The sequence below is a fragment of the Silene latifolia genome, chromosome 6, assembly GCF_048544455.1.
Source record: "Silene latifolia isolate original U9 population chromosome 6, ASM4854445v1, whole genome shotgun sequence".
Taxonomy (NCBI): Eukaryota; Viridiplantae; Streptophyta; class Magnoliopsida; order Caryophyllales; family Caryophyllaceae; genus Silene; species Silene latifolia.
Window position 1 is genome coordinate 24,461,035 of NC_133531.1, and position 23,981 is coordinate 24,485,015.

The following is a 23,981-nucleotide window of genomic DNA, read 5'->3' on the forward strand; positions in this document are numbered from 1 at the left end:
GCTCGTTTGGGCTCATTTATAATTTTTTTTTGTATAATTATTTTATTTCAAATCATTTGTTATTTTCGCATTTATAAGTATAATATTACATATTTTTTTCTAAATATTTTATAATCTTATTATTTTAAAAGAATATTTATATTTAGTTAAATTCAAAAGATGAGAAAATAATAATATAATGATAAAACAAGTTCGATTCGAACTCGAGCTAAGTTCTAGCTTTTTGCGCCAGTTAATAGATCCTACAACCAGTTGTACCCGGTTGTATGCTCTAGAACCCGAGCTATATAATAAAGTTTTCGAGTTTTGTTTTAAAGAAATCGAGCTATACTATAAAATTTCTGAACTCACTCACTTAAACATTAAAAAAAATTAATTTTAAGAAAGTTCAAAAAAATTACACATAAGCTCGATAAGTTATAACTTGGTTGTATGATGTTATTATACCACTGGAGGTATAATGTTATTTGTGTTTTTGCGCTGAGCTCAAGCTTCAATTTCTTAGGTTCGACTAGCTTCGAACCAAGCCCGAATATGAGCTCAAAATTCCTAGCCAAGCCCAGGCCCAAGCCTATCGGAGCTCGGGCTCCTATCGGCTTGTTTACAACCCTACTGTGGCGACATCTCTTATTTATAACACACAAAACTAACACAATTACTACCAGTTTACCACCGCTATGTCGCCCTAAAAACTTTTACCAGTTTACCACCCCTTATTTACAATACACAATTACTTATTGCCGTTCCTCGACTTCTTGCCGTTTATTGCAGAACATAGTGCTGTGAAAACAATGAATAATAACAGTAAGAATCCCACAAATTCATTGAATTTGCCCTACATTTCAGAATGCAAGTACTTACCACCCGAAATTTGGAACCGTATTTTGTCAATATTACCGGTGAAAACCCTATTAAAATTCAGGTGTGTATGTAAATATTGGTGCTCTATTATCGATAATCCTGATTTCATTCACATGCATTTCCAACATTCCCAAATCAATTCTGGGAATAATAAAAAACTATTAGTAGCTCTCGAGGGTATGGGAACTATTGGAGATGAAGGATGTTTGTTTACACTTCGTGATGCTGAAACTCTTCAAAATACCGTTCTTATTTTAAGTAAATCTGTTCGGTATAGGTACCGTATTATAAATAGCTGTAATGGGTTGCTCTTAGTTCGACGATATGCTGGTAATCTTGAAAATGAAAAAATCAAATTGTGGAACCCTTCTATTCGCAAATCATTGATGCTTCCCACTTGCCCGTTCTACCGTCCTTGTTGGTATTTGTTTGGGTTCGCACCTGATAGTTAGGATTATAAAGTGGTTGCACTTCACAATAAGTGGGAAGACGAGGTAAAAATGTATTTTGCAGTTTATACACTCAGTAATCAACAATGGACGCTCAGAAATAATCCCCTGAGCGTCACTAATCCGAACAATATGGCTAATAAGAGTATGTTTTGGCTGATTTGTTGTCTATCGAAGGCTGTTTTCATTCGAGGGGTAGCATACTGGCTTACATTTACTCGTGTTGTTTCCTTTGACTTTGATAAGGAAAATATGACCGTTTTGAAGCTGCCGTCTAGTTTGAACAAAACAGGCTACTTGAGGTATCTGTTTCTTCTGGGGAGGTCGCTAGCGGTTTTTGGTATTTCTAGGGAAAATGCGAGTATATGGGTGCTTGAGCAAGACAACATAAAGGGGCCATGGACTCTATGGTTCTCCGGGAAATCAAGTTGGAAAGGTTATAAATCGTTCAAGGAGTACAATAACTCAATAGAAAAGATTTTCTATTGCGAGAGGGACGGTGGCTATTTTGTTTATGGGAAGAAGGCTTATAATATAGTTAGTTGCAAAGTTCACGAGTTGAATAAATCTATAAGCTATTATTTAGACTTGGAAACGTATTCAGAGAGCTTGGTGTTGTCCTATGGATATGAAGCCCGTGGTTTGGGAGAGTACCCATGAATAAGAGAATACGACTCTGTTTGTCTAGTGAGCATACCTATTATTCTTAGCATATTGTATTATTGTCGTAGGTATTTTACTTATTTCATGATACGTATAATTCCTAGCAAATTGTCGTAGCTGATTCAATTTAATCCTGTCAGTCATCATGATTTTTGATTGCTAATATATTTATTTTCCGGCTTTTACGATGAAGCAACATTCGATGTTTTAACCATTTGAGTGACTGCTACATATTGCACCTCGATATAAATCTGCAACTCACTGTCATTGTTGATTCTTATAACATGTTGTACATTTGTGAATTTCTCTTATATGAATGAACAAGAGTTAGCTCATGTATTGGTAAGAGCTCTCTTATCCATGAAGTTGGGGGTTCGATTCTCGACCGTGACATAGTGCGCTTATTTGAACCAAAAAAAAAATGAATGAATGTGCACACAGTACCAACGTATGGACGTGCGATTTTTGTGAGTTTGCCGAAGACAGACTATATAACTAGTGAAGTCGATCAAATAATATGAATGCACCAAAGGGTTTGAGCGGGTGGAAAAATTGTAGGGGGTGCGAGTGCGAGATAGAGCAACATTTATGACAGGGGGTGTTGGGTTTTATGGGAAAGACGGAATAAAATGGTGTTTGAAGGGGTTCGATTGAGGGTGGATGTGTTGACTCGCTGAATGCTTGAAATGGTGAGGGAGATGGACGGAGTAGGTGTTGATTAGACTGGAGGTGCGCCAGGGTTGAGGGGGGCAAATATGGGAGAAACCATTGATGGGTAAAACCCGACCTGACCCAACCCAAAGTGACTTGGTAAAATTGACCCGATCCAAGACCCGAAATGTGTGACCCGATAGGCTCAACCCGATAGTGGCCCGAAATGTGTGACCCGACTTTAGTGAACCAAAATGACATAATTAAGGCAAAATCGTGACCCGATTTAACCCAAAAATGATCCGAATCGAAGTGACCTGACCCAAAAATGACCCGATAAATTGTTGCCCCAAAAAATGGCTCGACCCGAACCTGACCCGAATGACCCATTTGCCAGGTCTAAATGGGACGTATATTTATAAAAATTAAGAATAATTATAAGTTTATAAGTAAATCTAAAGAAAATAAATATTTGTAGAAATGAGTTACTCGAATCGTTTATGAGCCAAAACTCGACTCGAAATCCGTCCTTTACAGACGACTGGAAAAATGACCAAAACCTGTATCCGCCAACCCGACCCATTTAACAGGTATAAACGGGATTGAACTTATACCATCTAAATTAAACCTAAATAGTGTGACAACTCCAAAGAAACAACAACCTTGGTTGTACAATGCTCTATATACAGCTAGGGCTGTTCACTCAGTGGTCCGGACTAAAAATTAGACCGGACCGAATTTTGTTTGGTCCGGTCCACGGTCCACCTATTTACGCTACTTTGGTCTTCGGTCCGGTCCTGGACCAACCCGAATAGACCGCGGATCAGAACATGGACCGAAGTTATGTAATAAAAGAATTTTTAAATTTGTAATATTATTGATTTTATTTTCTACTTTGTTTACACGTATTATAAGATGTGTAATTATGTAGTTAAATCTCGTAAGAAAATAATGTTGTTTATTTTGATCATTACGAACTTCTCGAGTTCTAGTTTTATATGCTAAAACATGTCAATGACAATAATATTTGGTCCACTTTGGTCCATTTGGTCCGGTCCGGTCCACGTGTTTTTATGGTCCAGACCGGGCCGGACCAATATTAATATGGTCCGGTCGTCGGTCCACCTCTTAACCCTTATTTGGTCTTCGGTCCAAAGAGTTTGGTTCGGTCCAGTCCAGTCCGGTTCCGGACCAATGAACACCCCTATATACAGCTGGATGTAATCCTATTTGTGAAGAACCAAGGTTGAACACAAATTATTTACAACACACAATTACCTTATTACCACCGCTACGGCGCGACCTCGCCCTCAAAGATTATCAGAATTTACCACTACTTCCTCGTCCTTCTTAATTGCCCATCCTCATTCCTTAACTTGTTGGTTTTTACTGCATTAATTAATGCTGCAAAACCAATGAAGAATCTCACAACTTCATCGAAATTACCCCGTATTTCAGAATCCAATTACGTACCACCCGAAATTTGGACCCATATTTTGTCAAAATTACCAGCAAGAACTCTAATAAAATTTAGGTGCGTATGTAAATCTTGGCGCTCTGATATTGATAACCCTGTTTTTGCTCATATGCATTATCAAAATTCTGGGAATAATAAATTATTGGTAACGCTCAAGGATTTGGGAGACGCTGAGAATGAACAGTATAAAGAATGTTTTTTGACAATTCGTGATGCTCAAACTCTTCGAAAGAATTGGATTGTTTCTATTAAATATGATTTGTACACGCTTCGTCTTATAGGTAGCTGTAATGGGTTGATATTAGTTGAACGATATGCTCCTCAGGGTTACCATAAGGAATTTAGATTGAAGAACCCTTGTATTCACAAAACATTGATACTTCCTGCTTGTCCACTTTCTTCTTCTTTGCTCGGCCGTAGTTGGTATTTGTTCGGGTTTGCCCGTGATAGTAAGGATTATAAAGTGGTTGTGTTTGGATTAGATGATGGTCAGGGCGAAGACTATGCAAAAATGTATTTTGCAGTTTATACGCTCAGTAATCAGCAATGGACTTTCAGGAATGATCGACTCAATGTCTGTAATTTGAACAGTTATAATAGGCGTGGGCTATTTCGTTCTATATCAACTGCTGTTAACTTTCGAGGGGCAGCATACTGGCTTGGACAAAATGATAAAGAAAAGAGTGGTTTATTAACTCATCTTGGTTCCTTTGACTTTGATACGGAAAATCTCACATTTTTAGAATTGCCATTTTGTTGGGACGAAAACACACTTAGGTTTCTGTTTCTTCTCGGAAAATCACTAGCTATTTTTAGTATTTCTGAGGAAACTTCCAGCATAAGGGTGCTACAACAGGACAACGTAAGGAGACCATGGACTCTATGGTTTTCGGGAAAATCAAGTAGGGATGGTTATCAAGTATTCAGTTTGTGCTATAAAAAATGTCGAAAAGTGTTATTTTCTGAGAGTGATGGTGGCTATTTTGTTTGCGGGAACAAGTCTTATAATATAGCTAATCGCGAAGTGCACAAGCTCGAAAGATATATCAGCTTTCAGTCACAACTGGAAACATATTCGGAAAGCTTGCTATTGTTCAAAGGATACGGAGCCCGTGATTCGTTGGTTCGCCCATGAATAAGAGAATACTACTCTATATGTCTACGCAATGGTTTAAATATGTCTTAAGTCCTATCATTCGTCTGGCTCTTTGAGAAGCGAGAATTCGTTTTATTCATAGCATATTACAGTGCATTAGCTTTTTTCCTTGGCATTCCTCGGCTGTTTTTCCCTTGTATTTTGCAGATTCAAGTATTTCTATAATTTTCATGATTATTGATTTCTAACAGAATTCTTCACCCTTTTTCATGATTAAGCAACTACCGATGTGAAAACCATGACTTTGCTGCATAGGCTGCAGATTCAAATTGTTGTACATATGTGAAAGTTTTCTTATATACCAAAAGAAAGAAAAAACCAACAATAAAAAGAAAGTAGAAAAAAAATCCTAAAGATCCAGAGTTTTCAATCTTACAAAAATGTCTATTTTTTGCTAGAAAACTCATAAAAACAATGGAGATCTCAATTCAACAAAAGTCTAAAACTAATATATGGGTTTGATCTACCCAATCTTCCAAAAATACTAGTGTTCACTATAATAAAATTTCAATTACATTTTTGATTTCACCTTTCTTTCTCAAGATGAAAGACTAAAGAAAGCTCTTCTAGGCTAAAATGAAGAGCAAAAAACTTTAATCTTAAAAGAAGGTAAAAATCAAGAACAATAAATGAAGAAATTTCTAAAGTAGTAATGAAGAGCAAATAGGGGAAGGAAACTCAAACACATGAGCTGGTATGATCTCATGGATTAATGCCGCAACATAACTTGTAAGAGATGCATGTCTGATTCAACCCAAGAAATTAGGCATAAAATAAAACAGAAAGAAAACAAAGAGTAGCCACAATTAGCAATTGACAGAAAAATCAAACATGCCTTCCCTTACTTACCAAATTGTTAACTCAAACACAAGCCTAAGAAGCCAAATCTGTATATGATAAGGCTCGAAGAACTTTCTATTGTAGATCTTGAATTTAACCTCCCGTTCTTGAGATAAATGACCGAAAAATTCTCTTCTAAACTAAAATGGAGAGCAGCTAAAGTCGAATCTTGAAGAAGGTAAAACTCAAGACCAATGACAGAAGAAGTTTCTAATCAAAGAGATGAACAAAAGATGGGAAGAAAAAGCTCATCACCCTTTTCTTATTTCTGGGATTTATTCTGCTTTTTAGAGAAAATTCTCTTTCTAAATTGTTAGAGAGAGAATACCCTCATATTCGATCTCAAACTTGCTATTCGTTAACTTTCCTCCGTAATTTGTCTCAAAATTTTGTGTAAGGGAGTTAATTTTACTTATATAGCTTTATAGGACTAGTCACCCCAATTAAATCTTAAGGATTTGAATTTCACAATTGGAAAAATTAAAAGTGCTTGATTACCACTTTCATGAAAGTCGCTCAAATGAGATGGGTGACATATTATGTAAATATAGGGCTTGTAAATCGAACGAAAACTTAATCAACCCAAAAGCAAAAGTTGATCCAAATTCACTCTGCAAAGACCTATATACGATCCACTATTTTAAAATCCATAACTAAATCCACTGTTGAAAAACTCGAACCAAATTCATAACCGATTTCAATCAATATTTATGAAAAACATTAGATTTTATTAGACTTCAAATGTCAATATTTTTTAATATAATAATACTATCCACTTATTGTAGAGGGGTTAAAAAATGTCAAAATTTGTGAGATAACATAGAACTTTATTTCCTCATATTATATTTTGAGATGGCTTTGGATTATGTAGTTGTTCATAAACTAGTATAGACCCCGCGCTAATGCGCGGTTTTTAGATAAGAATATCAAAGAAAATAACAATTATATAACTGATATTTAAGTCAATTTGAAATTTAATTGGAAAAGTTCAGTATATTCTAGTTATAAATATAATCCAGTTAGATATAATATAATGAAAGCTCAATTATAGATATGATATAATAAAAGCTCAATTACAGATATGATATAATAAATGTCAAATTATAGCTAAATTCATTTAGGCGGGAAAATTTTGGAGACCTCTTATTCTTTTAGTTTAAGGGGGATGGATTGGATTTCATATAAAATATAGTGGTGTGTCTGGATTGTGAAGTTTTCGATCTTGATCGGGTTTAGATCTCGTAAAATCAGATCTAATCGTGTCCCAAATCCAAGTACCGGGACTTGTGCACGATGCTAGGCTATGATTTTTTACCTTTCTCCTTCTCTTCGTTGGAGGAGTTGAAATTTTCCGTGTCTCAGTATATCGGGACACGTGTTGCTACTTTTATTTTTACTCGACTTAATTTTGCTATTGCGAAAGGGTGAGATCTCACATAGTATCTCGGTTACCCACTAATTTCTTATAAAAACTTCTTTGATCTCATAATAATAATAATGGTGAAATTATGAGAGCGAAAAATAAAAATAAAAATAATAAAATAATTATGGCACTATTGTGTGTGGATCTGACCGGGTCTTCCCCCTTGACCCAGTCTGGGGTGTCTGAGTTCGTGCTCAGACGTGTGGTGGTTGATGCTGCGCGGCGCAAATGTGTGAAATCTCAGAGCTTGTATTCGGCGATCGGTTATGGTTTCTTGCCTTTTTTTTTCCTTCATGAGAGAATTGGAGGCAGATGTTATTGTCTTACTCAAGCGGATTCAGAAATTGTCTGTGTCTAAGGATGTTGGTGTGTGTGTGTGTGTGTGTGGTGGGGGGGGGGGGGGTTGCTACTGCTTTTATATTTACTTGACTTAGCTTTGCTACTAAATGGATGAGATTTCGACTTACCTTTGCTATTACTAAGCCACTAAGGCCTAGGGATGTCATTGGGGCGGGGCGGTGGTGGATATAGGCTCTCCCGTACCCGTACCCACCAAGAAAAACTCGTATCCGTCCCCGCCCCACCACCCATGGCGGGTACAAGTTTCCAAAACCATCCCCGCCCCAACGGGTGGAAATATAAAACCGTACCCGCTCCGCTTATCCATTAACCCGTTACACCATAATTTTATTCGATAAATTTTTTCGCAAATGTTGATTTAAGCATTATTAATTTCCATTTTTTTAATTTATCTTTATATATGTTTGGTTTTTTCACCAAAGAAGTTAGTAAAAAACTTAATAAAATAACTATTATTTACATTATATCTTAATTATAACTAAATAAGATTTAAAAAATTGTCATAATCGCACTAGTTTTTTTTGGCGGGTAGGCGGGTTTGAGGCGGGTAGGATGCAAAATTCATCCCCTCCCCATTACCCATGGCGGGTACAATTTTCATACCCGTACCCGTCCCACCACTCGCCAAAGCTCTACCCATCCCCGCCCCAATTGGGATGGGTGTGGGGCGGTACCCACTTATACCCGCCCGCTGACATCCCTACTAAGGCCTGAGTTTGGGCTTGTTAAATGAGCTCACACATTTGGCCAAGATCAGCCCACACAAATGGGCTTTTTTTTAGGACACCCAGCCCAGGCCCGATCCGGTCACCTCTAGATTAAACCGATATACTCTGAGTTGAACACAAGGACAAATCCTAAAATTTAGGGTTCAAGTGACACCCATAAATTGGAACACAATTACCACCACCACGGCGCCCCGTTAATCGTTCATCATCATTCCTCAGGTTTTTGCCGTTTACTGCGTAATTACAAGTGCTGTGAAAACAATGAAGAATCCCACAACTTCTTCGAAATTAGCCTATATTTCAGAATCAAAGTACTTACCACCCGAACTTTGGACTCTTATTTTGCCAAAATTACCGGCGAAAACCCTATTAAAATTCAGGTGTGTATGTAAATCTTGGTGCTCTACTATCGATGAACCTGATTTCGTTCAATTGCACTTCCAACTTTCCCTAATCAATTCTGGAAATAATAATAAATTATTTGTAGCCCTGGAGGATATGGGATACCTGTTGACAGTTCGTGATGCTGAAACTCTTCGAAATACCGGTAGCATTTTTAGTAAATCTTATTGGTTCGGTATTCTAGGTAGCTGTAATGGGTTGCTTTTAGTTGGAAAACATGATTATTATTCTTATAAAGAATTCAGATTGTGGAACCCTTCTATTCGCAAATCTTTGCTTCTTCCCCCTTGCCCGCTTGACCGTTGTCGGTATTTGTTTGGGTTCGCCCCTGATAGTCAAGATTTTAAAGTGGTTGCGTTCACAATTGACAAAGCTTTTGCAATTTATACACTCAGTAATCAACAATGGACGGTGAGAAATAATCTCCTCAACGTCCCTAATCTCAATACTAATAATTTCTTGGGGCTATTTTATTCGCTATCAACTTCTGTTTTCTTTCGTGGGGTAACATACTGTCTCGAGCAAAATAGAGATAGTAGCGGATTTAGCCATCTTGGTTGCTTTGCCTTTGATGAGGAAAATATCACCTTTTTGAAACTGCCATTTAGTTGGGACGGAATATCGTTTAGTTTTCTGTTTCTTCTCGGAGAATCAGTAGCTGTTTTCAGTATTTCTGAGACAACTTCTAGAATATGGATGCTACAACAGAATAACCAAAGGGAGCCATGGATTCTATGGTTTTCGGGAAAATCAAGTCAGGATGGTTATGAAGTATTCAGGTTCTGCTATAGAAATTGTCGAAAGGTGTTCTATTGTGAGAGTGATGGCGGCTATTTTGTTTGCGGGAAGAAGACTTATAATATAGCTAGTTGTCAAGTGCAGGAGGTCGAAGAAGATATCAGTTGTCATGTAAAACTGGAAACATATATGGAGAGCTTGGTGTTGTCGAAAGGATACGGAGCCCGTGATTTGAGGAATTTCCCATGAATAAGAATACTACTCTATTTATCTTCCCAATGCTTTTGGGAAAAACCTCTGGCTGTTAATCAAGTACTCAAGTAACTACGAATATATCAATTAGAGGGAAATGTGCGTTTTTCTGAGAGAAATGAGAATTTCGAACCTTTGTACTAAAAAATCATTGCTACCCGTCCTTGCGCACTTCACATCTCAAATTAATTATGATCCGGTATTGAGTTAGATAATTAATCGGAGTAATGTTTAGGCGAACAATTTGGTCAAAATTAACAACCGAAATTAGATTTATGGGGCATGCATGAAGCGACTCACTGCTGGCCGAGCCTCAAACCCAATTAAGTCCACTTTAGGGCGATGCCTTGGTGCAATGGCCACAAGGGGTCACTCTGATAGGGATGGCTGGGGGAGTTAACCCAATCTTTTCAGGCCGTGGCCAGTAAAGTAGTTCGGTTTTAGGCTGCTCACTCGACGGAAGTACCAAAGGCTGTCAAGCCAATTGTAATGGTGTCAAAAGGACGCCGGGAGAGTACTATATATTCCTCAAACCTCATCATATACTCATTTGTTTGGCTTTTTTTATTATTTGTGAAGGTTATTTTAACTAAAGCCAAAAGAAAAAAGAGACAGAGAAAGCTTATTTATTCTATTTTTTTCCTCTCTTCATTAAAACATTTTTTAAGAGTGTATTTAAGTATCATAGCGGGTTCCTTGAAAACTTCTGAGGCCGGATTAGTTGCTCGTGCTATGAGCATAAATCTAGGAGCAAGCAAGAGTAAAGTTTATTAGCAAAGGTTCGTACATTAAGAGTGTATTGACAAAATTTTTGGCGTCAACATCTAGTGTAATCCGCGAATAGGATCACTAGAGCGATAAAGTTCTTCCTCGTTTATTTTAACATTCCTGCATTTTCAGACCTTGAATCCAATACCTTTGTGGTTAAGCTATAATATTCTTTTTACCAGTTAATCTTAGTGTTCATAGGTAAAAGTATATTAGTGTTCCAATAGTATTGTTTTATATTAAAGATGTGTTAATAAATTTTGTAAGATCATCCAATAAGTAAAACCAATCCAATAACAAGAGCTCCATTGTAGCCATTTTTATTGAAGGAATGTAATGGAACGTGATGAACTCGTACGTCTCCTCTGGAAACTTTTTCCCGTACGAAATGGATATCAATTTCAATATGCTTGGTACGTTGATGCTGCACGGGATTGCTTGCTAGGTAGATAGCGCTGACATTGTCACAATAAACAAATGTTGCCTTGCCGAGTGGGTGATGGAGTTCCAGCAATAAGTTGCGTAGCCAACAGGACTCGGAAACAACATTGGCGACGCCCCGATATTCGGCCTCGGCACTTGAGCGCGAAATCGTTGGTTGTCGTTTCGAAGCCCATGATATTAGATTATCACCTAAGAAAACACAATATCCACTAGTAGACCTCCGAGTATCCGGACACCCAGCCCAATCTGCATCGGTATAGGAGGTGAGACTCGTGGGAGGGGAAGCATTAAGCCACAAACCGTGACTAAGAGTTCCTTGGAGATAGCGCAAAATACGTTTCAGGGCGGTCATGTGAATTTCCATAGGATTGTGCATGAAAAGACAAACTTGTTGTACGGCATATGAAATATCGGGACGAGTAAACGTCAGATATTGTAACGCACCTGCCAAGCTCCGATATAAAGTAGAATCGACACAAGGAGTTGTGGTGGCTGCCGAGCTTAGTTTCGGTTTTGCTTCAACAGGAGTAGAAGCGGGTTTACACGAAATCATACCTGCACGATCAATGATCTCAGCTGCATACTTTTGTTGAGATAGAAACAAACCCTTGGAATGTCGAGTTGCACTAATCCCAAGGAAGTAATGAAGGCTGCCGAGGTCTTTCATAGCAAATTCATTCCCGAGCTGAGCCATGAGAGATGTGCGGAGTGTGTCATTCGAACAAACGAGTAATATGTCGTCGACATATAGTAACAAAAACGCAGTAGCACCCTGATTGTTTCGGTAAATAAACAATGAATGGTCACATTGACTATGTTTGAAACCGAGAGTTTTGACAAAATCGGCAAATCGAGTGTACCATGCCCGCGGTGCTTGCTTGAGGCCATATAAAGACTTCCGAAGTAGACACACATGATCAGGAAACTGAGTATTACGATAACCGAGTGGTTGATACATGTAGACAGTTTCATTGAGATTGCCGTGAAGGAAAGCATTTTTGACGTCAAGTTGCCGAATTTCCCAACCATGAGAAAGAGCCAAAGAGAGCACCGTACGAATAGTAGCCGGCTTTACAACCGGACTAAAAGTGTCCCCGCAATCAATACCAACCTGTTGTGTTTTTCCATCACCTACAAGACGGGCTTTGTGCCTCTCAAAAGAACCATCAGATTTAAATTTGTGCCGAAAAATCCACATAGACCGAATAACGTTCACATTAGTCGGACGCGGGACTAGCTCCCAAGTCTTATTACTAATTAGAGCATTATATTCATCATCCATTGCCATTTTCCAATTGTGGTCTTTAAGGGCCGAAACTGGGTTACGAGGTAGAGGGGAGATAACAACTTCGGTGTTAAGATCAAAAATAGTTTTTGGTTTGTAAATCCCATGGTCAGCTCGTGTAACAGGTTTCGAACCCAATGTAGGTCCACGGTTGGAGGGTAATGGTGAGTTATGTGGGTTAGCGGCAGTATTGGTGGCTGAGTGGTTGTTGGGAGAGATAGTGCGCAGTGGTGTAGGGGTGATGACAGGTGAGTGTGGGGAAGACAGCGGGTGAGTAGCTGGTTGTCTCAAAGGAGAGGTACGGTCAGGAGTTTGTGAGGCAGGGGAAGCAGGGGCAGGAGTAGCAGGGGTATACGGGTTGTCACTTGGTAGGTGGTGGGTAATATGTGGATTGACGACATCGTTAAACAAATCATAAGAATGAGAGTCGGGAGTGTGCACTTTAGCGAACGGGAATTGTGTTTCGTCAAAGATAACATGGCGACTTAGAATGATTTTATTTTGGTTCATGTCAAAACATTTATACCCACGATGATTGCCCGGATACCCGAGAAAGACACACGGAGTCGACCGCGGCTGAAGCTTATTAATTGTGGAGGAGGGAATTAACGGGTAACACAGACAACCGAAGACACGTAAATGGGTGTAAGACGGTTGTTTATGATACAGTAATTTCAAAGGTGACTCTAAGCCTATTATTTTGCTAGGAAGAATATTGAGGAGGTATGTAGCCATTGCAAGAGCATGATGCCAAAAAGATAAAGGTAGCGAGGCATGGTGAAGTAAGGTCCGAACGATATTATTAATAGAGCGAATTTTTCTTTCGGCTTTTCCATTTTGGGGTGATGTATGCGGGCAGGATAGTCTGAAGACCGACCCGTGTTGCGCACAAGATTTCCAGAATGGACCGTTGTCAAATTCTTTTCCGTTGTCACATTGTATGGTTTTAATTTCTCTAGCAAATTGAGTTTTAATATTGGTGCGAAAATTAGCAAAAATATCAAAAACATCGGATTTCTTAGCTAAGGGAAATGTCCACAAAAAATTGGAATAATCATCTAAGAGCAATAAATAATATCGATGGCCAGTAGAACTAGGGACCGGAGATGACCATAAATCGCAATGAATTATATCGAATGGCAAAAAAGTTCTTGTATTTGATGGCAAAAAAGGCTTCTTAATATGTTTTCCTACGACACAAGATTGACACACTGCTTTACTAGAAGAGGAAATACAATGTATCAAATTATTAGACTTGAGAGCATGAAAGGCAGGAACACCGGGGTGACCTAATCGATCGTGCCATAACTTGGACTCGACAGCAGCAAAAACAGACTGAGGCAAATTGGAACACTGGAGGGCGACAGTACTGGAATAAGGGTAAAGTGCACCGCGACTCTCACATCTCATCATTGGTCTCCCCGTCAGGTAATCCTTCACATAAAAACCATAAGGGTCAAACTCGACAGAAACGTTGTTATCAGTGGTAAATTTTCTAACTGAGATTAAGTTTTTGACGATTTTGGGTGCGTGCAGAACATTTTTTAAGACAAGGGCAGGTTTCGAATTCGGTAATGTGGTATGTCCGACACCTTCAATTGGAATGGAATTTCCATTTCCGACAATAATGGAATCTGAAATGCTCGAATTAAAATAAGATGAGAGCTTACCTGCGGTAGATGTTATGTGAGACGTTGCTCCGGTGTCCATAAACCACCGAGGGTCAGGTGGTTGTATCCCGAGAGTATACATGGCCTGCTCGATGTCAGTTTGAGTCGGAGGAGACTCGGCTGTATAAGCCTGCTGTTTTGGGGCAGTTGGAGGACGCATAGGACGAGTCCATGGCGTGGTGGGGTAGGGGCACGGAGGAGGAGGGTATCCCCACGGTGAGGATCCCCATGGCCAGCCACCGTAATTACCACCATATGGAGCCATAGGAGTCCATGGAGTCCCTGAACCAGGTTGAGTAGCAGTAGGTGTTCCTGTGGATTTTTGTCCCTGGTTACCTCCTTTGCCTTTCCCTTTCTTTTTACCATTGTTCTTTCCCCCTCTAGCCTGCTGATTGGAAGGAGGACGCCCGAGAATCGATGCCCCTTCACTGTCGTCTTTTTGTGCATACATGGCAGTACTATTAGTCGAGGTTTCCTTGGCTATTCCGGCTTCTTCCAAAGTAAGCATAGACCGTGCTTGGTGATATGGAGGAAGAGGATTAGCCTGGCGAATAATAGTACCGACCCCCTTGTAGGCTGAAGATAATCCGGAAACCATTTGTAAGACAAGACGAGTATCGGTGACCGGAGATCCAACGTTTTTCAGTTGATCGGCTAAATTCTTGAGGCGTTGACAATAGGCAGAAACGGAAGGAAAATCTTCCATCGAGACATGAGAAAATTCCTGTTCTAGGGTAACGGCCCGAGAATGCTTGTTGTCATGGAATATATCGCTAATGCGATTCCAGCAAGCCATGGCGGTGCTGTCTTCCTCGACTACGGTTTCTAGGAGATCGTTGGATATAGTCGCATATATCCACTGTAGGACAGTGGCATCCAATGTTTCCCACAACTCTTTGTCCTCTGTTAGAGAGGAGGCAGGAGCTTTCCCTTTGGTTTCGATTATGTGATGCAACACGCGGTTAGACTTAGCGTGGTTCATAAAAAGGGTTTTCCATAATCGATATTGGTCGTTTTCAAGACCAAGGGTAATGGTGACATGGTTGCGAATATTTGGTACGGCTAGAGCAGGGTGAAACGAAGAAGATTTCGCCCCATCGGAATTTTTAGTCATGATGGAATGATGATTGACGTGAGGTCAGAGATGGTGAGCGGAAGCGACGGAGTTGGATCGTTTAGTTTTTATAAAAACAAAGCTGATACCATGAAGGAATGTAATCCGTGATTTGCATTCATAGAATAAGGTTACAATATATACAAGAGTAGGGAAGATATTCTAGCCTACTATTTAGGAAATATACACCTAATAGACAACTAACAATATGCTAAAGATATGCATAAGGATGGAAGTAAATCATAACAATTATTTACAGAATATTTGACATATTCTAACATTTATTTATTTAAACATGATATTTTAAAATGGTGACACTCATATATTAAGAGGATATATACTTAGACTTATTTAAAGACCATTCATGAGAAAATACTCGTTAAATACTTAAATGCAAAAATTTATATTAATCCCAAGTATAGCTACCAAAATTTATTTGGAGCGTGGTAGGCCGGAAGGCCCGAAACTCTTTCAATTTGATATCGACGTGTATAACCCGTTTATTTAAACGAGTTATAATTGTATTTTGTACCAATTCTGCGTTGATTTAGTGTTTAAGACTTAAGAGTAATTCATCTAACATTAATGAACAAAGTTCAAACATTAGTAATCATCACCCGCAACTTCGCAAAGGTAGAGTTTAATGGTTAAAACTTGGATAAGTTTTCATAGGTTCTCGGGTTCAATCCCATGAAGAGCAATACACGCCCCCTCACATGAATGCCCTTTGAGCTTGAAGTGTGGATGTAACTGCAGGCCTCCCAATATCTGGTGCTAATATTGCACTTTAGTATATGGCACTGATACCATGATAGATAATCAGCTCAACCAAAACCTTAAGGTGATAGTTGAGGTCCAAGAATTATATTTATTTTCAATTACGCCCCCTCACTCGAATGCCGATTAGGCCCGAAAAGTGGTTAGTGCACATGCTTCCCCGTACCACGTGCTGAAATTCTACTTCGTGAGTTATTGGAGGCTGTCAGGATTTGAACCTGTAACCTTTGGTCACCCTGACTCTGATAACATGTCAAAAAATCATCTCAACCAAAAGTTTAAGCAGATGGTTGGAGTCCCAAGATCGGTTTTATACTCTAACAGGCATGTCTTCTATACCTCGAACCTGTCATTTTCGGGTGACTTACCTAATATACAAAAAGTAACATGAGCTCCAGCCCCCGAGTCATCAAAATAAAAAATAAAAAATTGATACTCCATCAACTAACCCTTATTATTGGATTTAGTTGGCCAATCCCCCTTATACTAAAAGAACAAGAGAACTCCAAAATTTTCCCGCCTAAATGAATTTGGCTGTAATTAGGCTTTCATTATATTGTATCTGTAATTGGGTTTTTATCATATCATATCTGTAATTGGGCTTTTATTATATTATATCTATAGTGGATTATACTGGATTTTTCCTTTTCCACCGATTAATACAAAACATTAATAATAATGAATTTTACAATTGAATTTCAAATTGAGTTAAATATCAGTTGTATAATTGTTATTTTCTTTAATATTCTTATCTAAAAAAATCGCGCATTATTCATCCAATTTTAATCCGTGTCACTAGGAAAATTGTGTCGAACCCGTGGAATATGGTTTTTTTAGGTAAAAATGTTAAGAGAACTTGACAATCATGATATCTATTTCATTTTGAAGAAAGTAGAAAATTGGTTTTGTTGTGTAAAAGCTAAACAATAATTTATGAAAAAATTGTGACTATAATTACCGTTAATATTTCTTCAAAAATAAAAATTAGCGTTAAATTTGTGGTATATAATTAGTTAGGAGGTAAATTTTGTATAAGAGTAAATATAGATAGTGAAATCAATTAATTAGAAGACAAATATTTTATAGTAAAGTGTCACTAATGCGGAAAAGTAAGCGGGAAAATTAGGGATTTGTTAATATTAGTAAAAAGGGATTTTACGAGTATACTATTTGTAGCAGGGGAGCATAAAAAAATCTAAAAGGAAAAAAGATAGCAAAAGCTACCAACTTAACGCGCTTTGATATTAAGACAATCACCATTTTTTTGAAAGTAAAGAACAATTCATTAATAGAACGTCATACGGTAGTTATAAAGAATATGTATAATAAAAAAACAATCTAATGGAAATCAAAGAAAAACAACTTTCTTATAAACTAGGGATCTCAAAACATGATGATCTGACAATTCGGCTCGTCCTATTATCGCTATTGTAATGTAGCTTTTGAGGGGATCCTTCGTTATTATAAGATAAAATTTACCTCTGACTGATTCCAAAAAGTGTTGACAAATCACTTGTACCCTTTGAAAGAACACGCTACGAACCATCAACGAACTACTCTTTACTATATTAGGGATGAGACTAAACCCACTAATGAATGGAAAATCCCCGAAATAAGGGACGGAAAAACGATTCTCACCAAAAGGAGACTTTTATTGAATAGAAGATAAATATGCATACTATTGATTGAAATTTGAAACAATTTTGAGACTTAATATCGATTGATTGATAATCAATGGGAGCCCCGAATATAATTGATGGAGGACAACGTTGTTGACAATCACAATTTGTTGTTTAAGGTCGTGTTAACTCAAAACAATTGTTCCACACTTACACCTCATTATATCTCTACCTTACCTTAAATGTCCAAGCAACAAGTTACTATTCACTAATGAATAGTAACTTGGAGGATGAATAGTAATATGCAATGGGCGGGCTGAGGTATGGTCTTAACTGGGTCGATTTTTCTCTTTTTTGGGCGGATTGGTTGGATTGTTTTCTGGCGAACTAATGCGGCCCAATACTCAATAACCCTCTTTCAACTAACCCAAATCATTCCTTGGCTTTCCTTCATTCCACGTCTCCCATCCATCCTCATTCCTCATCCACCCAATTATCCTCCTTCCTACCGTCTCTTACCTTCCATATTCACCAATTATTTGCCTCTTCGTTCATTCTATTCTTGGGTTTATTTTTTTAATCTTACTCTGTTAGGTGATGATTGGGATCATGAGGAGATCTTCACTGATGATGATGAAGCTGTTGGTATTAATCCTGAGGAGCGAGAAGACTTGTTAGCGCCTGAAGTTCCTGCTCCACCTGAAATTAAGGAGGTTTGTTTTCAATGAGCTGTTTTCTCTCTTGCTCCGTACTGCTAAAACTAAACAAACAAAGAGGGCTTTATAATTAAGAAGGAGATGAATGAGACAAAATAATTACAAAATGTAAAGGTAGTGCTCATTGCTGTTCAATAATTAGTGATTGTTTTTAATCTTGATATATAATTACCAGGTTTTTAATCTTTGCGATTTTCGAGCTGTTTGGTAGCCTAAACCCGTTGTTGCGCATACCTCGAGGTGGTAATTGTCCTCTCTGATGGTTAAGATCTGGGTGTTTTTAATTAATGTTATAAAATTGTGATAATTGGTTTAGAGTTTTAGATCAAATTGATTGAATACCCAATTTTTATTCTGTTGAATTTGTCTATTAGATATGGTAATTTATTCTTCTATTAGTAATTTGTTCTTTCTCAAGTGAAACGAGAATTTTGGTACTGCAGAGGGAAGAAGTAGAGTAAAGGTGAGTTTTTGGTGTTTAGTTTCTGGTTTATTGATTTCCTATGTTTATGGTTGCAGTAAGATTAATGCAAAATATGTTACAGTTTCAGGTTTTAGACCTTGATGATGATGTAGCTTCTAACCCTGGTACCGGAAGCCAATCGGAGGCACCAACACATAGTGGTGCTTCTAAGCTTGGTAAAACCGATGCCCTCAAGTTATCTGCTTTTAGTTTTCAACTGGTTTTGGCTATTTATTCTCTTTAATTTGCGAGTTTGATGTGACGTAGTAGTCATTAGATGCGATTCTTGATACAATTTATATTTTTGGTCATCATGAAACCACACTAAGGTTGCGTATATCTTCACCCGACTCTGTGGGAGCTTGTGAGGCACTGGGGTTAAGTCGTTAATTGGTTATTAGACGAGTTTTGTATTAAAACGCTTGATTGAGTTTATGGAAGACGGTGTTTCTTATCCCAGCTAAGTGGTAATGAATAAGCTTTATTGATATTTTGACAGATAACAGAAGGGAAAAGTCATTGGGGCTTCTAACACAAAACTTTGTGAAGCTCTTCCTTGGTTCTGAGGTGAGTTTAAGTTTATGATCTTTTATTTAATACCGTCATTCGCTTAACTAGCTACGAGTATATTTTACTTATATATCCTATCAATATAATTTCAGGCTGAGCTGATCTCTCTGGAGGAAGCTGCAAAGTGCTTGCTTGGAGATGGTCTTAATGCACAAGTGATGCGAAGTACGAGTGTTTCGGTTCATTTGTTTATGATTTCATGGTTATAAAATGTAGATTCAGTACTAATAGTTCGTTTTTAAAGATAATGCAGCTAAAGTGAGACGATTGTAACAAAAAAGTGGAATTTCAATCATATTTGTGCATAGACCGGATTCAGGAAGTCATTTCTGAGTCGCTGGATTTACTTTGGTTCCCCAAATGTATGTAGATAGTAAACCAGTTGCAATGGAAACCAGCAACAACGTAATGGCAATAACGACATCCTACCATCAACCCTCACTCAAAAGGGTTAGTTCTTGATGTCCATTCCGTTTCCTTTGTCGAATCTCTTTGTACTTCCATTTCTACAAAAAAAATGCAATGTAATTTTCATTATATTTTTGATGTTTCACCATTTTTCCGATGCCCTTTTTGCTTACAGGTTACAGGTTTCATCTATACTTATCGGTGACTGTAGTCAAGTCTTTCTCTGACATGGAGTTTTTCTTTTCGCAGGCCACTCTTGATGATTCTTTATATGAACTTGCTGGAGAGTTGGTGCGTGTCCTTTTTAGTTGGGAGTTCTGCTTAGTTTTAGTATCTTACATTCTTATTTCTCTGGTTTACATATTTTTTTTTCCTTCACTAACATTTTTTGGTTTCTTTGTGTCATAGGTGAGGTTCTTGCTGAGATCTTCTCGAGAGTATGAGCAGTTACCAACAGAATCCGATGGATTATATCACCTAGGTTTTTGGGGTTTTTGCTTTTCTCATCAAAAAAGCAGTCTACAGATTCTAAGAGGTAATTATTGCCCTGGATATAAATATTATTGTAGGAATTTATCGCGTATATATTGTAATATTGGTATTTAAGGAGTTTATTGATTAAAATTCGGGGTTGTGGTTGTTGCAGTTATTCATGAAATGATGAGCTGAGAGTTGATCCAAATGGGTCGGCTATGAGCCCTGCCACTTTTTAACAACAAATTCGAAGTTGATCCAAATTTGAAGTTCAACTAGGTTATGTGGTTAAGTGGTTGGTCAGTGTTGGAGGTCCAAATTCAGTACATGTACGTTAAATTCGAGCAAGTAATTTATGTTCAGTTTACTAAACGTCGCTGTTTTAGGATTACTCTGCTTTATCTAAGAACAAAAGGCATTGCTGGAGAATGAGAGCTTATGCAGACAAGTGATTAAGTTCATTTCTTATCTCATCTTGCTCACACATTAAGTGTGGTTTGGCGAAATAGATGTAGGAAACACCAACTTAAAATTCGATATTAACTTAAAATAATTTTATTTCTTTTATTCTCGGCACTTTAATAAAATTTACGTGCCTACAATAGATCCAAGTGAGTATTCAGAATTTTTTGGGTATTGCAGGTGGCAAAACTTCAAGGCTTTGTGACACCAACTGAGAAATCGGAGCAGATGTATCTAAAATACGAGAGAAAGAAGATTCAGATGTTATGCTCCGCCTAGGGTACTGTTCTATCCTCTTATTGCGTATGGCAATAGATTTTTATCTGTTTGAATGAAATTATATCTTTCATTGATTCAAATTCAATTGATTCTTTCACTCAGGCCACCTTGTTGTGAAACGCGGAAAAGGAAGGCATATGAGAGCGAGTCCGGATGTCCAACTGTTAGTCCCTGATGTTCTTCTCCATGTCAATGATGGTCGTAGGTTTTGATCATGTTTGATCCAGACATTAGAAAAACCAGTAAAACTTATGTCAAGTATTTTAGTGATATGTTAGCTGGCCAAACATTGAGATCACTGTTTTATGGAGAAAATTGTGACGTCAGCAATGTTATGATAACATATCTCATGGAACTTGTTTATGAACTTTGTCAAATTTGTCCAAACTCAAATGTGAAGCAATTTTAAAGTTTGTGGCAACAAGCCTATCGAATATACAATTACGATGTTACAACTTATAAGTGGAGGACGAGACAACTTTATGTGTGAGACCAACTCAAGTTCTATTATTAGTCTCACACGTCTTTACTTATTCCATCCTATATTTTGACTTACACTTGGTAAGTATACCCACAGGTAAGGTTGACAATTATGACGCGATCTCGGTGACTCAAGGAAAACTCGAGAATTTTGCGAACCAAAAATGATCGACCCTACCCGATAACGGTAGTCCGATGATCAGTGACCCGAACCAACTCGACCCGATATGAACCCATTTTGATTAAAACAATAACTCGATAATTATTAAGCTTAATATTGACCAAAATCAAATGATTTAATGTTTATTTGGTTACGTTTGACTTAATAGTAACTAACCTAATAATGTTCGAAAACTAAATTATAGGTCAAAACTGAAGTAATGCGATAAATTAGACCCGATAATGACCCAAACCAAACCTGATATGAAATGGTACATCATTTGACCCGACCTAACTCCGAAATTGTAGGTTGACCTTATATGGCCCGAACTTGATCCGGGCTGACCTGGCACATCATTTTGACCCGACCTGAACCTGACTCGACCCCGAAAGAGTAAGCTAACATTATATGACCCGAACTTGATATGATTTGACTCAAATTCGACATGACTGACCGAATTGCCTCCTCCAATATTAGGATGGTAAACAAGAATGATACATTAGAAAACTTGCCAACCTGAAGTGAAAGATGGTGAACCCCCTTTTTCTTAATTGTTTACTATACTGCCGATAGTGGCCGTCTCCGTTTCATGCATCGTATATGTTGCTTTCCACAAAAGCTTTATAAATTATCTATAAATAATCTCTATAAGCAAAATTTATACATTATATATCCTCACGTGCTCATAGCTCAATGTGGTGATGGTTATGTTATCAAGTTTAAAAAGGTTAAAATTTCAATAAAGAAATTATAGTCTCTAATTATCGTCACTTGTGGAGCTTTGCCATGAAAATCATCAATTGACTGACTAATGATTAGTATAATTAGTTAATTATACGTCTGATAAACACAATTATTTATGTTAAGCATCTTAATAAAAAATAATAGATGCAATATTTACCATGTTTGTAAATCGTTGTTAGTTTCGTTTGGGTTTGTGATGTGTGTTTATGTTACTCTACGAGCTAACACGTACTGTTAATGGCTTGTATGTTCAATGTAATTATATTCTTTAACAACTAATCATTCAAAGACAAGGTGTGGTTATGTCTTAAGAATCATATTCTTGACAAAGTTACATATGAATTATTTACGAGTACTTGTTTTATTTAGGAACAATTTACCTGTCAATGAAGTACAACGATAATAGTTTACTTTAATGACAATCAACATGTACCTACAACTAACATAAAAATTAAATGTTAACATGCGCATGAAACGTCAACAATCAAGAATATCTTGGGCTCTCATGAGAGAAAATGGAGAGAGAAAGAGGAGGACAAGAGAGGGAGAGAGAGAGAGGGGGAGATGTATGAGGAAAGGGGAGGATGAGGGGGTAAGAGGAAAAAGGCGAGTAGTATGAGGAGAATAGGGCGGAGGAGTAGTAGTAATATGAAGAGAAGTGGTTATAATGAGAAATTTTAAAAATTATAAGAGAACTCCTCTTAGAAAATAAAATTTATTAAATGTATCGAATTTCATTTTCATTAGTGTATCAGTTAATAGAGGCAATCATAACAAGGATGTCATTTTCTTCGAACAAGCATATAAAGACTAGACATAAGAGGAGGCAAGGAGACATGAAAATAGAAGGGGAAGAAGGAATAGGAAAGGCGACAAGGAGGATGAGAAGAGGGATGAGGATTAGGAGGCGACAACGTTAAAGAGAAAAAATAGGGGGAAAGAAGAAAACGGGGGGGGGGGGGGGGGGGGAAGAGGAAGGGAAAGAGGGAGTAAGACAAATAGTAGGAGGAGAAGGGGAAGGAGTAGAGGAAATGGACGGAGGACGACGGAGAGAACAAGGGGAAAGAATAGGAGATAGGGAGAAGGAAATGGAAGAATGTGAATGGTAAGAGGAAAGAAAAAAATAAAGGGTGAGGGAGAAGAAAGGGGAATATAGGGAGGAGTAGGACGAGGAAAAATTGGAGGAATAATAATATGAGAGCAAGTAGAGGAGTAGAGGAAATGGAAGGTATAAGAGAGAGAGAGAGAGAGAGAGAGAGAGAGAGAGAGAGAGAGAGAGAGAGAGAGAGAGAGAAAATGGCAGGATGCGAACGATAAGGAAAAGGAAAGAGGAAGGAAGAGGAAGGAGAAAGGAGAAGATATGGAGGAGTAGTACTACGAAAATAGAAGGGGTAATGTGTGAGGAAGGGAAAGAGGGAGTAGGACAAATAGTAGGAGGAGAAGGGGAAAGAGTAGAGGAAATGGACGGAGGACGACGAAGAGAACAAGGGAAAAGAATAGGAGATATGGAGAGGGAAATGGAAGAATGTGAATGATAAGCGAAAAGAA

At 37.9% G+C, this 23,981-nt stretch overlaps 5 protein-coding genes and 1 long non-coding RNA gene across 6 annotated transcripts; 5 read left to right on the forward strand and 1 right to left on the reverse strand.

Annotated features, from left to right (window-relative positions):
- The first annotated feature begins 791 nt into the window (after positions 1–791).
- LOC141587837 (putative F-box protein At3g47150) lies at positions 792–1,313 on the forward strand. Its single transcript, XM_074409305.1, has one exon. It carries the CDS (start codon positions 792–794, stop codon positions 1,311–1,313), a length of 522 nt encoding a protein of 173 aa, XP_074265406.1.
- A 2,726-nt stretch (positions 1,314–4,039) lies between these two features.
- Positions 4,040–5,236, forward strand: LOC141587838 (putative F-box/kelch-repeat protein At3g22730). The gene has a single exon (XM_074409306.1). The coding sequence runs from the start codon at positions 4,040–4,042 to the stop codon at positions 5,234–5,236; it is 1,197 nt and encodes a 398-aa protein (XP_074265407.1).
- Positions 5,237–8,869: 3,633 nt separating this feature from the next.
- On the forward strand, positions 8,870–9,997 carry LOC141587839 (F-box/kelch-repeat protein At3g06240-like). The gene has a single exon (XM_074409307.1). The coding sequence runs from the start codon at positions 8,870–8,872 to the stop codon at positions 9,995–9,997; it is 1,128 nt and encodes a 375-aa protein (XP_074265408.1).
- A 3,637-nt stretch (positions 9,998–13,634) lies between these two features.
- Positions 13,635–15,393, reverse strand: LOC141658663 (uncharacterized). Its single transcript, XM_074465556.1, has 2 exons — positions 14,168–15,393; positions 13,635–13,931 (listed from the first exon to the last, which is right to left on the reverse strand). The coding sequence occupies exons 1-2, from the start codon at positions 15,279–15,281 to the stop codon at positions 13,897–13,899; spliced, it is 1,149 nt and encodes a 382-aa protein (XP_074321657.1). The 5' UTR covers positions 15,282–15,393; the 3' UTR covers positions 13,635–13,896.
- Positions 15,394–18,929: 3,536 nt separating this feature from the next.
- On the forward strand, positions 18,930–19,699 carry LOC141587840 (E2F transcription factor-like E2FE). Its single transcript, XM_074409308.1, has 4 exons — positions 18,930–19,032; positions 19,356–19,423; positions 19,519–19,591; positions 19,680–19,699. Exons 1-4 carry the CDS (start codon positions 18,930–18,932, stop codon positions 19,697–19,699), a joined length of 264 nt encoding a protein of 87 aa, XP_074265409.1.
- Positions 19,700–20,042: 343 nt separating this feature from the next.
- Positions 20,043–21,490, forward strand: LOC141658664 (uncharacterized). The gene is made up of 5 exons (XR_012549340.1): positions 20,043–20,125; positions 20,243–20,369; positions 20,481–20,637; positions 20,951–21,050; positions 21,152–21,490. It is a non-coding gene; the product is annotated as an uncharacterized LOC141658664 (long non-coding RNA).
- Positions 21,491–23,981: the final 2,491 nt, after the last annotated feature.